The sequence below is a fragment of the Buceros rhinoceros genome, unplaced genomic scaffold (genome assembly GCF_000710305.1).
Source record: "Buceros rhinoceros silvestris isolate BGI_N320 unplaced genomic scaffold, ASM71030v1 scaffold676, whole genome shotgun sequence".
Classification (NCBI taxonomy): Eukaryota; Metazoa; Chordata; class Aves; order Bucerotiformes; family Bucerotidae; genus Buceros; species Buceros rhinoceros.
The window spans coordinates 6,472-19,728 of NW_010416681.1; the positions used below are offsets into that span (position 1 = coordinate 6,472).

At 40.6% G+C, this 13,257-nt stretch overlaps 1 protein-coding gene across 1 annotated transcript in view; it reads right to left on the reverse strand.

Moving 5' to 3' along the window:
• Window positions 1–274: 274 nt before the first annotated feature.
• The window catches only part of NTRK2 (neurotrophic tyrosine kinase, receptor, type 2), a gene marked incomplete at its 3' end in the record, with an annotated part of 62,139 nt that continues 49,156 nt past the window's right edge, over window positions 275–13,257 (reverse strand). The window contains exon 10 of the mRNA XM_010137873.1: window positions 275–346. Coding sequence (XP_010136175.1) covers window positions 275–346 — 72 coding nt within the window. The remainder of the gene's footprint in view (window positions 347–13,257) is intronic.

Below are 13,257 nucleotides of genomic sequence, written 5' to 3' on the forward strand. Positions count from 1 at the left end.
CAACACAAAAAGAACCTAACGTGTGTCATTAATTATTCACAATTTTGACTGCATATGTATTTTTTCAACCAAAAACGTATGTATACATGTATATACACATACACGAAACAGGGTAGATAGATACATCCCAGAAATATAGCTGAAAACAAGTGTAGTATTTCATAACGGCATCTATTCTAAGAATAAATAATTTTGTATGTTCACCAGGTATATTTATAAACAATACAGTCTTGCTCTTTATAGGTTAGGAGTCTAAATAGCTTTATCATCTCACCTTCATTGTCGCAGTCTTGCACTGAAAGCCATATTTGATCTACCAGACCAACTCCTTTTACTTCACCATGAACTGGAATGGAATGCATTAACATTAATGCAATTGTCAAGGGTTTGGTTTGCAATTGCCAATTCTACTCTTTTTTAATATTTGTATTTCTTCCCAAATTGCTTTATTTTTCCTCCTACTCTGCAGGAGATAAAAGTATCTGTTGTGATGCTTCTAGATTGTTCTCAGTTCACAGTTTTCACAGTTAACGATTTATACCATGAGGAGGGCTAACCATTAACTGATATTTTCTGGGCTGGACTCTACCAGACAGAGTTTGTACATGTATCGTAGTGCTACAAATATATGCATGGCTTAAAAATACTTATGAAAAAATGTTAATATCATGCTTTATGATAAGCAGTGAGGAGTCACTGGCCAAACTCTTCTTGGTGTATATCCTTGGCCTGCAAAAACGAACTTACTACACAGTTAACCCCCACTGAAGTCAAGGCTCAATACTTAGTCATAATGCATTTACTTGCTTGGGGTATATGGTTTTTGACTGGCGGTTTTGTTTTTGCTGGGGATCATATGCAAAAACCTGATTCATTAACAGTCAAGTCAGTAATTCACTGCATTAAAGAATCCTCAGAAGATCTAACATCAAAACGGCTTGTTCAACACCTGGCCCTAACCCTTACTCCCCGTACTGAAATCAACCTCTAACCACCCTAAGGTTTCTGCAAATTGCTGTCTGTTGTGCCAGAAACCCTGGTGTTCCCTTGCTGCCTCCTGTAAGGCAGGAGGTACCAGTGGAGCAAAGCAACAGATCTCCATGTCTCCTCCTGTTCCAGTCCAAGGTACTTCAGCATGACACGTCACAACGAACAAAAACAAAATTCAAGTCTCTCTGTCCTGAGCTTCAAATACCAGTGATAAGTATTCTTTGCAACATAAAAACATGAACTTCACATGCAAAGGCAACAGATCTGTGGCCAGCAGACTTGGACATACATTATGAATTCAATGTAGGGACAAAAGTTTCACAATAAAAAACATACAAAAGCAAAACCCAGACAAATGGCAGGGCTCAACTTAAGTCATCTACTTAAATTACACCATTTGAAAATTTCTGTAGCTGCATATTTATATATATACACACACACAAATTCCCTCCAACATACTTCACATGAGTCACTGAAGAGCTTTTTCCTTGGAAATTATATTAACATTAAGGTTCTAGTCCCACACAGAAAAGCAATAGAAATAGATTTTCTATTACTGGCATTTTATGAAGAGCATGAAATCAATAATACATGTATTAAACTGATGTGCGCTGTGTTAAATATGATGTTTGTAGAACGAGCAAAGTGAGCTGTGGACATTCTTTGACTGATTACAGATTATGACCCACAGCATTTGGATTCATCATGTTCAACAAGCATGATTAACTGTGTTTATAACATTCTACGATAAAGCTGACCTCCAGGAGCTCCCTCCCGAAATTATGGTAACTGAATTCTGTCATGACTTCAGGCCTTTACACTGTCCAGATTTTCCTAAAAAGCAGAAGGAAGTGATGATGCCCTACGTTTTATTTGTTATTTTTCAGCCAACATAAGAACTGTACAGGATCAAGTCTTTTATCTCCTACAAATACATCCAGCTCATTCTGCTCAAGTTAGATCTTAAACACAACTTTTAAACTATAGAATTTAAATTACAAAAAGCAGAGTCTGTTCAGCAATATGATGTCTCTGAAAACTGAAGCATGTGAGTAAGGATAGAGAGCCTTGCTCGCCTTCTGACAAAGCATCAAACCTGCACCTTACCAGCCTTTTCAGAAAGAAAATGCTTGGCTGAGAGAACATTCTAATAGGATTCCAGACAAAAGACATGAAGATATTGAGATATTCTTCTGTATTTGTGAGTGACTGCTCATGATACTTCTTAAAATAGGAAAGCTGTTTCACAGGGACAAAGGTCTCCATCCCCATTAAAGGAACATGTGTCCTTTCCTGCAATTAAAACATTGAACCTGCTACTCCCCTTAGGATTTACAACATAACTTCAGGAAGTGAGGTTAGCTACTGAGTATGTAAGAAGTTTACTTAGTCTGCACTGAACCAATTTCTAAATAAAGGAAAATATTGTACCAAAAAAAGTACAAAAAAAAGTACGTAAAAAACCATATTAATAGTTTTTTTTTAAATAGACCTTTCACTTGCAGTTCTGGAAAACTAATTGCCAAAAGATATTCTTATCACCCATACAGTGGAAACATCCTTCCCCTTGCAAAGATGGAAACTTACATTTTCTCAAACTCAACTCTATCTTACAAATCTTGCAAAACCAAATATCTGAGATATGCTACACCACTGTTTCACAGCTTTCCTGTCCATAATGCAACCACAGGATTAGTGGGGATAGGACGGAAGGGAAAAGACACTTTCCTGACTGACAAGAAGTCATCCACGACTGCAGCACTCCTCAGATGAGGGCAGAGCCCTTTCCTGTAATAATACGGCTTCTGTCTGAGCCTGACTCTGCTAAGAGTTATTGATGACAACCTCGATTAAACGAGTAATTAAATCCTCCAAAACATCCCTATGGCTGGGCAAGGATTGTGAGAAGGACAGCGACCAAGCAGTAGTTGTGACCTTGAAAGGAAAATATTGATCAGATTTTGCCCTGTGAAAGGAAGGAGGGGAAACTGAAACCAACCATCCTGAATCATTAATGAGATCCCACAGCATGCTCCTAACTCCGTTTTTTTCACATAGCCAAGTGGATCTTTCTTCAGGTTTCCTCAAAGCCAGCACATTTACCAACTATTAATGAAAACAAACTACAGAATCATTCAAGACAACATGAAATACCTGTAGGCAATAACTCAGAAGTGTCACTTTTTGTGTACTTTATGTAATATATAACAGCATTTATGCTATATATATTTAAATATATATACGTGTGTGTTTATACATATTATATTCATTACTACGAGCAACTAAAAGATGTTATGGACTGCCTGTGCCTCTACCTCAGCTTTCATTAGTACCCACTGATGCAGAACGTGATTTTCCACTCTCTGGATCTTTCCTAGGACTGAAAGTCCTTTGAGCATACTTTATATCAGAAATATCCATTTGGCCCTAAAAAAGGGAGAAGTTTTGCGGGTTTTTGTTTTTTTTTTTTTTAAAGAACTCCTCATAGAATGGACTAAAACAAAATTTTTTTAAAAGTTGTAACTCGTGCAGCAGGAAGAACACAAATAACTGCTGTTTTGTGTTGATTAGCACTAAAGCAATATAGAAGCATAAATGGGGAGTAGAAAGACAACCATTAGATGAGTCATAGGAAGGTGGATTATAATGTCCCCCTTATTTCTTTCATCTCACTACACCCTTTTTATTGAAGATGTAGTTTTTCCTCCTCAGTACATCCTTCAGGTTTTTTTCTAAACCCTCCTTTCCTACAAATTGTCTCCAATCGCTTCTGTTTGGGTAGCTCCAGCTACTGTGGTACTTACTGCAACACAGTCATGGCTCACCTAGCAGTCCTACTGCAAATCATTCTGTACTTCTATTAATGTACTTCTATAGAGAAATTGTAATTTAGAATACAGAACTGCTTTTCTGATTTCAAAATGTCTTTATTAAACAGATCACCATGTCAATAGACTGGAAAACTATTAAGCTGAGCTTTTTTAAAAAATGTGATTGAACCAAGAGAACCTGAAGAAAACCATCCAACAGCCAAACTGATCATTGACCGTAGACCTTTCCTCTCAGAGAAGCTGCTCAGCAATGAAAGGTATACCAACAAGGTGCAAATATGACAAGATTTTTCTGCGTGCTATCCACTAGAGGAAGGAATAAATGCCACAACTTCTGTACCCACTGCCCCACAGCAGTGGATTGGCAGAAACCTATAGGCTGTACCAGCCCATGTGATTAGTGTCCCTTTAACTGCCTATTTAATTATCAGTACTTCCACCATCTAGAGATAAAAAATGTTTCTTAGAAATACCTTCTTCTTCAAGGACAATGTGGTAACACTGACAAAGGCAAGAATTACTAGCACTGTAATTAAATTCAGGTACCTTCTATAGTAATAGGATATATAAAAACCTAGTAACAGTGCTGCTTCTATACTTAAATGATTACTGAAATAATGTCATAAAAACCATTATCTTATACAAAGTATGTAGGTGATTAAAAATTCTACACTGCAAAACCAAAAAAGATGATCTCTTTTGCACTAAACTCTGAAGTGTAACAGTTCTGCTCACCATGTAAATTTACATTTTCATTGCCAGCAAAAAAAAAATCCCAAAAAAGATTAAAATATCAAAGTAAGGAACAAGTGAGCTAGGCAATAATAAGGACACTCATTTAAATAAGTGAGAGAAAGAGATGAGCTGTGGATTAGAGTGTCAGACTACACATAAAGAGCAATGTGCAAACCTACACTATAACAAAGCCAGAAACCGATGCCTCTTCCGCGTTAGTCCAAAGCTGCAGTATGACCACATAGTAATTTGGCACAAATCTGGTGATGGGCAGCTTTACATCAGGAATTACATGATGCTATACAGGAAGAGAAGAACCACTCAATGTTATTGTTCAGTTTACAATTTTATTCTACCATTTTCGGTTCCATAAGATAGAGGTAATGAACAATAAAGTGTTTCATTGTCAAGAACATATAACAACAATATTTAAATGCCACATCCAATGGTCTAAAAGATCTAATAATTATTTTTTTTTTTAAATAGAAAAAGAATATTCCAAATCAAAAGATCATTATTAAACATCTTCTTCCCTTTACATTTCAAAGAGTTACAGACATTCCCACTTGTGGTTACGTAGCTGCGTTCAGTCCAACACTCTTACACAGTCTTTATGCAAAATCAAGGAGGAGTAAAATGCAGTGGAACACTCCTCTGTAAATAAAGTTTACAATCTTGGCTATTACTAGAGCCACCTAACATCAGAGAGGACCTGTGATGATTTTTAAAAACGAGCTGCATACAATCCTCAGCATAGTCTGTAATTTACAGGCCAAAGGCAAAATTCTCCTCTTCCATGCATGCCACAAATGTAGTATCTGTGGAGTTTATCACAGTGCTTACTCTGCACTCACTCGTAGCTCCTATTTCCATCAGCCGTGCTTCTGATCCTGAAAAAGCAATAGGACACGGCAGCCAGGCTAGGGCAAAGAAGTTTGCTCTCACTGCTGGCTGAACCGTGCTGTACCCACCACCATGACACAACCAGCTATCCCTCTAATTTAAGAGAGCCAATCCACAGTTCTAATAGCTGCTGCTGTGTATACAATTATTTGTACATGGTGGATGAGAGAGGCCTCGCTTTTTTTTTTTTTTTGCATTCATTATTTTAATTGTACATATTGCACACACTGACATTCACTGTATTCCTTGAAATATCCAAAGAAAGTCTGGCCACCACTTGCATTTGTTACTGTATTCTTTGATGCGTTAATAGCCATAGTGTGACCACATGTGTATAGCACGGGTTAGATTAATTAAACCTTTGCCAACAGAGGTGTCCTGGCTAGGGGCCAGGCTGAGCGAGTGCCACTGTGCAGAGCTTTGCAAAACAAGTTTTCTCATCTGCCTTCCGTTTCGAACCTGCACTGGCTGTGGCACAAGAAGCATATTTCTTGGCCCTGGCTGTCTGATTTCAGTGTCACTGGTCTGGTCTTGGTTCATCCCAAATTGAAGCTTGAATGTTTTAATTCTTTTCTTTTTCATTTTGTTTTCTTAAAAAAGGTGCACTGGAATTCATGAGTATGTGGACTCAGTGAGGGGCACTGCAAAAGACAGGTGTCTGCAGGACACTGTTATTAGCTACAGAGCAGGACATCTCTCATGAGAGAAGTACAGACTTCTTCCCCTGGACCCATGATATTATTTTGAAACATACATACCTTCTGGTATCAAATCCCGCACTAACAAACCAGCCTCACCATCACAGGTCCACTGACTGCAAGACTTCAGGCTGGCGGCAATTAGAGACAAGAGAAAAGCCAGCTTCCCAAGCTTTTGTTCTGTTGCTACAGAGCTCAGAGCAGCTCCTGGCCCTAGTTACGCTGACCGGACTACGCCTGGTAACCTTTGCAAGATAACCCATACAGGATGCACTCCCAATACTGCCCTGACCTAAAACAATCTCTTACACCGTTGTTCTGGGACACATCATCCGGACTCTCTCACTTCATCAGTTTGTCAGAGCTGATAGTGTCCAAAGCTCGCAATCCTCCCCCCTCACTGCCTTTTCTCTTGTTCTCATCAGACAGGGTTACCAATCCATTCCCTTCTTCTCCCACTGATTTTTTTGCTCCTCTCCATAAGATCAGGCATCACCCTTTCAAAGCCAGGTTGGGTCAACCCCCAGATGGACAAGAAGTCACACTACTCCTGTTTCTGTCACCCTTCCTACTGATAGAAGTTAGTTTCACCTTCCTCATCATAATTAACTATTGTATCTTCAATCCCAGCATCTTCTGCACAACTTTGGGCTCCTGTCTTAATCCCTTCCCACTCTTCTCCTTCTACACAGAATATAATCAAACATTCTAGTACAAAACTGGAAAAGGATGTGATTTTTGCCTTCTTTGACTTGTTTTCCAATAGTTACACGACAGTGTTGTTCTTAACTATACTATGACCTTTTACTTTTCCCCCAGTCCCCAGTGTAAGAAATTACCAGGTGCTCACATCTTCCAATCTTCTCACTAGGACCTGAAGATCTCCCCTAGTTTCACTTACTTCTTTTTTCATCCCTCCCCCTGTCTCACTTAATACAATTTCTCCCACTACGAAGGCAGACTTGGCTTTGACATTTCCTTTTCTTAAAAAAAAAACCTAACCCTATCTGTCTCTTAAACTATGACCTGTATTTCTCATTGAGCTCACTGAATGAATTGCAAGAAGTTCACCTGGTCTTATCCTTGGACTATCAGTCCTCTGAGTATGATATCCCTGGTGTGCATGCAAGGCCCTCCTCCGTGTAGGTCTGACCCATGACTATATTTCCTATGACTCTTACATGACATATCAGCCACCTCCTGTGCTGAGAGTTTTGTGTGACTCATGGTTCAGAGTGATTTTTTCAAGCTAAACTTGCACACACTACACTTCTTAACAAAATGATAGTTGAATTCCTTACAGTCAGTGTCAGAAAGAAGAAAATATAATTTTCTTCACAAAGTAGCAGTTAAGGTGATGCTAGCACAAGGAAACACCAACCACCTGTACTACTGCTGGACACAAAGAACTACAAAACACTGTTTTTCAGAAGAGGAAAACTGGATGTGTTCGGTCTGGCTGCAGGAATCATGCAAAATCAGGCAGAATTAACTTTTCTAATTTTTTTCAGCTTTAAAATTTTAGACTATTTTGCATGATTAGCAACCCCTCTTAGTGAAATCAAACAATAGAAATGTGACAGAGCTACAATCACATTTCGAAAGATGAATCATAAGCACTGAAGCCATCAAGTATTTTTAAAATTGACATATTTGGTTTTTAAATGACTAAACTGTGACTATACTGGACAAATAAAAGTATTCAAACACTATAAAGTTCTATTTAACAAAGAAGAAAACTATTCTGAGTCACATTTAGGAAGGTGTTTATCCGCCTGTAGCTGACAGGATGTACGCCAAACCAGGAATGTGCAAGAGTACATGAATATGAACAGGAATGCACATGAACACATCGGACTGTGTAAAAAGCCCTCATCAGTTCAGGCTACAACCTGTGTTCATACCTACCACTAGACACAAGCAGTTTTCCTACTTGTATCAGCAAAATACTTTTTTGCTGTACCTTTTTAGCCTTCCACACGCACCAGACAATGCAGTCAGGTACATCTGACGTACAGCTAAGGGCACCCGCTGAAACTGCAATTCCTTAAACTCCCTCTTCCATAACCTTTTAGTAGCTCAGACTCATCTAGGAGAACTGGTCCTGGTCCATACCTTGTCCAGAGCAGGTTTGGAAGAGACCTTACTAGCTGGAGCTCTTTTCTGTTAAAGTCCTGCTGTGTCGGCTGGAAGCAGATTCCAGCAAAACACTGATACTCATCTCCTTCTTAAAAACACTCTAAGCTGCCTCCCTCGTGCAGGGCCCAGTGTGTTACAGTGCCAAGGTTAATTGTGGAGCTAAGACCAAGATTAAGTTCCACCTATTCTCTGGGAGGATTTAGTTTCCCATATTACTATAAAGACACTTTCCTAGATGCACATGGAAGCTGACACAGCCAACTGCAGGACCTCTGCCTGCTGCACTTCTCTTACCAAAGAAATGCTAACCCCCGTCAATCTAAATGTGTCCAATTCCCATCTACACTCATTTACTGGCAGAGTAGTATAAAGGGGCCATTGTGTAAAAAAGAGTCAGGCTCACTGACCCTTTTTTGTTGTTGTTGCTAAATGAAGGATGCCATCAGCATACCAACATCTTTAGATCCATTCTATGTAGCCCACTTCCTCCTCCGCTTTCCAAAATCCCCACATTTAGCAAGGACACTACTTCAGTTTTAAACACTAAGACAGCTCTTTGACTAGGTGACAGTAATAAACACTTAATTCTGAAAATTCTAAAGCCTCCACTGTAGCTGAGGTTCTTTTCTTTCCCCCCTTACACTGAAGCAAAACAACCTGACGACCAAGTTGCTGAACTGAAAGAAAACATTTCAATTGAAGCATTTCCATAATATTGTTCACTGTCCTGAATGCATTTTCAGAATTGTAACTGAGGAGAAAGGTTATCAGTAGCTAGCTGCAAAGGAACGAGCTGAAGAAAGACAGAGTACCTAACTAGGAAACTCTGAAGTATCTAATTAAAATGTAAGTAAACATAGGAGTTAGGACAGATAGAAGAGACACAGGAAAACTCTCAAAAGCTGTACGCCTGGCCCTTTTAAGGGGCCAGGAATTAATTTAATGTGCACAAAGAGTGGGAGCTCAGTGGCAAGGAGATGACCATTCGAAGGCCAGATGGTGTATGCAACAGTGCACACGAACTCTGTGTGCAGCTAGTGGTCAGTGAGGAACAGTGCTCAGCTTTACACTCCATGCTTGTACTTAGCAAAAACGTTGTCCTGGCTGCTGGGAGCTAGTCAAAAGGCAAGTAATAAATGACAGGAATTAATTTAATGTGCACAAAGAGTGGGAGCTCAGTGGCAAGGAGATGACCATTCGAAGGCCAGATGGTGTATGCAACAGTGCACACGAACTCTGTGTGCAGCTAGTGGTCAGTGAGGAACAGTGCTCAGCTTTACACTCCATGCTTGTACTTAGCAAAAACGTTGTCCTGGCTGCTGGGAGCTAGTCAAAGTTTGCAAAAGTTACCCTCACTGCAGTACCTAAGCACTGGAGTGCTAGGTAATGTCACTGTGATTAACAGTGAATGTCTGTTGTGGCATGAACATTTTTCGCAGTACTCAGATGGGTCACAGACAACCGCGTAAAGACTGCAAACACACGGTAGGAATTCCTCTTCCTTTGGCACCAGGAGGGTACGAGTGCCAGTTCAGAGCTGTCACAGGCAACACCAGTCCTGCACTGGATTGCTGCTGTAGAGGAAAGGCACAGGAAGGCAGAATAATTCCTGTACTTCTCCAGGAATATCAGCTCCTCACAGTTCAAACTGGGCACATGTCGGCCTGAACCATGCAATTGGACAGATGCTTCCAATACCTGCAGGAACACACAGACTCTGACCTGAGCTCAGGAACTGTCCAAACATGCTAAAGGGAAAAAAACAGGGGTTCAAACTACCTAAGTCTCTCTGTGGCCTCAGAACAGTATGGTCCAACAGCCTGAAAGCACAAACGTTCCCCAGTTTCTCTGTTGTTTGATTTAACACGCTCCTCTTACGCATGCCACATGGCCTGTAGCATATGCCATCTGCAAAATCCAAGGATAGGCTGCTTTGCCAAGGAGTGAAAGGAAGAAAGTTTCCTCTGGTTCTTCTGCACTCATGCGAGATCACCTGGAGAACTGCACCCTCAATCAACTAGAAGAAATTGCAAACTATTAGTTTGCTAAAATAAAGCCATGGGTACTTACTTTATACTCCTCCTTTCCAAACCAACAGAGCACTTAAGAGACAGAGAAGGAAACTTTCTCTCCCTTGCCAGCCTTTCTGTGTGCAGCAGGCACAGAATGCAGGAACAGCCATGTTAGTCCAACCAAGTGAACATCTATCGCTCTGCCTCTGACAGGTGCCAAAACAATCTGCCTGAGGGTCAGGTAAGCACAAAGAAAGCACGTAGTCACACTTATCCAGAGCAGCTTTGTGGCGTGAAGATTTCACGTGCCAGAGGTGATGCCTTCCTGTTTAATAGCTGCGTGGCTCAAACTCACAGCCTCTGGGCAGGGAACGGACCCTGTGCCATTGACCTGACATGCAACCTGCACCCACAGGATACTTGGAGTATACTGTGCAACGGGCAGGTTGCATGACTTCTACTGATGGCAGCAGAATAGTCTGCATTGTTTGTCTTGAGTGTGCAGGGAGAGGCCATTGCAAGAGCAGCTGCAGTGCACAACCGTTAGGCACCATAAGAAGCAGTTACGGCACTTGCCTAGCTGGCAAGTTGGCACTCAGAAAGAGAATTTTAGCAGTGGAGGATATCTACTGCTCTCCAAAGCGACTGAGGGCTGTGAGAGCTCACAGGAAACCTCCAAGAGGATGCTAACTGGCAGAAATATTATCTGGTGCAGAATAACTGCCAGTTTTCATTTGACCCTCAAGCAGCTACAGTGTAATAGCCATTCAACAAACGAGCAGTTGCATCAGACCCAGCTGAAGACCTAAAACACGGGCTGCTCTTAGTATATCACCCCGCATGCCATAGGAATAGGACAGATAATAGTGCAGCTCTAAGGGGTTGTGGGGGGGAACACTGCAATGACCCTCTCAAAAAAACATTACGGGATGTCAAGAAATTCTGGTTCAGACACTATTGTGGAAAAGGGAGTATTTCTGTGAAGTACATTTCTGCTGCTGCCTACTCCTACATACCACGGAAATGCAACTTTTTGAAAGGGCACAAACATAGATATATTAGGCCACAAACTTTTCTTGGAAGCCCTTTGGTAACAAATGTTTCAGCCATGGCCACCAGCTCCTGCACCTGAGTGCTCCCAGGTGAAACAAAAAGTTATTTTAACTCAAATCACTGATTTTTAAGGAGTATCTCTCTCCAGGTTTGAATTACTCACAATGTCTTCCGACCAGAACTAAAGTTGAAATTTCTCCTACTTTACAGGGCCACATAGGTCATGCCTTATTGTTGGACCTGTCGAATCCGGAGGCAAATCCATGAACACCAGCACTCCTCACAAGGGTTATGAATGAACTTCTCCAGCTGCAGATGCTGCCCTGTACTCTCTGAGGGGGAGTTGTGGCAATGCAGAGGTTGTACCACAACCATAGGCTATCTTCTTCCCTCCTGTTACTCAATGACGATGATGCATTTAAAATCTAAAAAGGATCTCAGGGAAAAGATCTAAGCTCTCAGAAGTGTCAGCTCTGTATTATCATGCCATCAATGCTCAGTGCAGGCAAGAAGGAAGGGGGCTGATAGAGGGAGGAGGACCACAGGCAAACTTGCTGGTGAAACTGCCAGGAATAAACAAGGCTTCATGAAAAAAGTTTCTCATCTATTAGAGACTCATGACGGACCTTTTAGAAATACTTCTTGCATGTTTGCCTTACTCCACTTTTTGCTCCAGGGCATTCAGCTACACTGGGCAGTTGAAGAAACAGCAGCATTAACCTTTAACACTAAGAATAAAATTGACCTAGAATAAATAATAGTTTCTAAATAGTGTGTCCATTTCACTTCATTATGAAGGATCCTGTTAGATTGCTCCCTCCCCACTGCCCATTTTTAAGAAGCTCCAAGAAATCAAACAAAATACAACAAAAAGATTCTAAACCCCACCTTAATTTTTTTAAAAAACCTCAAAAAATTAAGACTTAACTCATTTTGCTAGATCTGTTTTCTCACTTCAATTCTGGAAGTGCTCTCAATTCTTCCTGGTTTCTGGTACTGGCAAAGTGAACAGCATTAAATGGGACAAAACTGGGCAGGGGACAAAAAAAAAAAAGAGAGAGAGAATGACAGACTCTTGTTTAAAAAGACAATTCTGATTTTTATGTAGGATATGGAACAGGTGTTATGAGAAAATGGGCTTTGAGGGAAGCACAAAAAGCTGTTTTGAACAGAAAAGACCATTCCCACTTCACCTCATGACTCACTTATGGGGAAAAGGGCATTATTTGCAACACATTATTCTGATCCTTACAGTGGATTAACACCCAGGATGAGGACTGAATGCAGCCCTAATGTTTTAAGTAAATAAATGTGAAAGGTTAACACAATGCTCACTGTGAGGCAGAGAGGAACACTTCTGTCACATCAGGGAGGAAGCACTGGGAAGGTACAGTATCTCCAGGAGGGGAACAACTGAGAACAGCTGTGTGTCACTTGGAAAAGGTGTGTTCGGCTACCCATAAAGAAAACACCTTGGGGATTTCACAGGCTGCAGTGGTGGGGCTGCACCAACAGCTAATACACAAAGCTCCTCCCCAGTTATGGATATCGTGGGAGATGATAAACATGCTTCAGGGGTTGTATGTAAAAAAGAGATATAAAAAGGACCCATTTGTTCAAATAAAACAATCTCATTCAAACTTTTGCCCAGAATTCAAATAAAACCTAAAACATCCCTTTTACTAGATATTCAAGCAGCTAGGCTACCCTTTGTCTCAATTTTTCTTAATTCTTACTAACTTTTGTATTTCCTCATTTCCAACAAGGCAGCCACAGCATTGCTACAGCAAAGGCTTTATGGCACTTCTTGTTCATTCCGAAAGAAGAAATGCCATGAACCTGGCAAAAAAAACCCCCCTATTCTTGATGCTTTTACCAAATATTCAAATCGAAAGA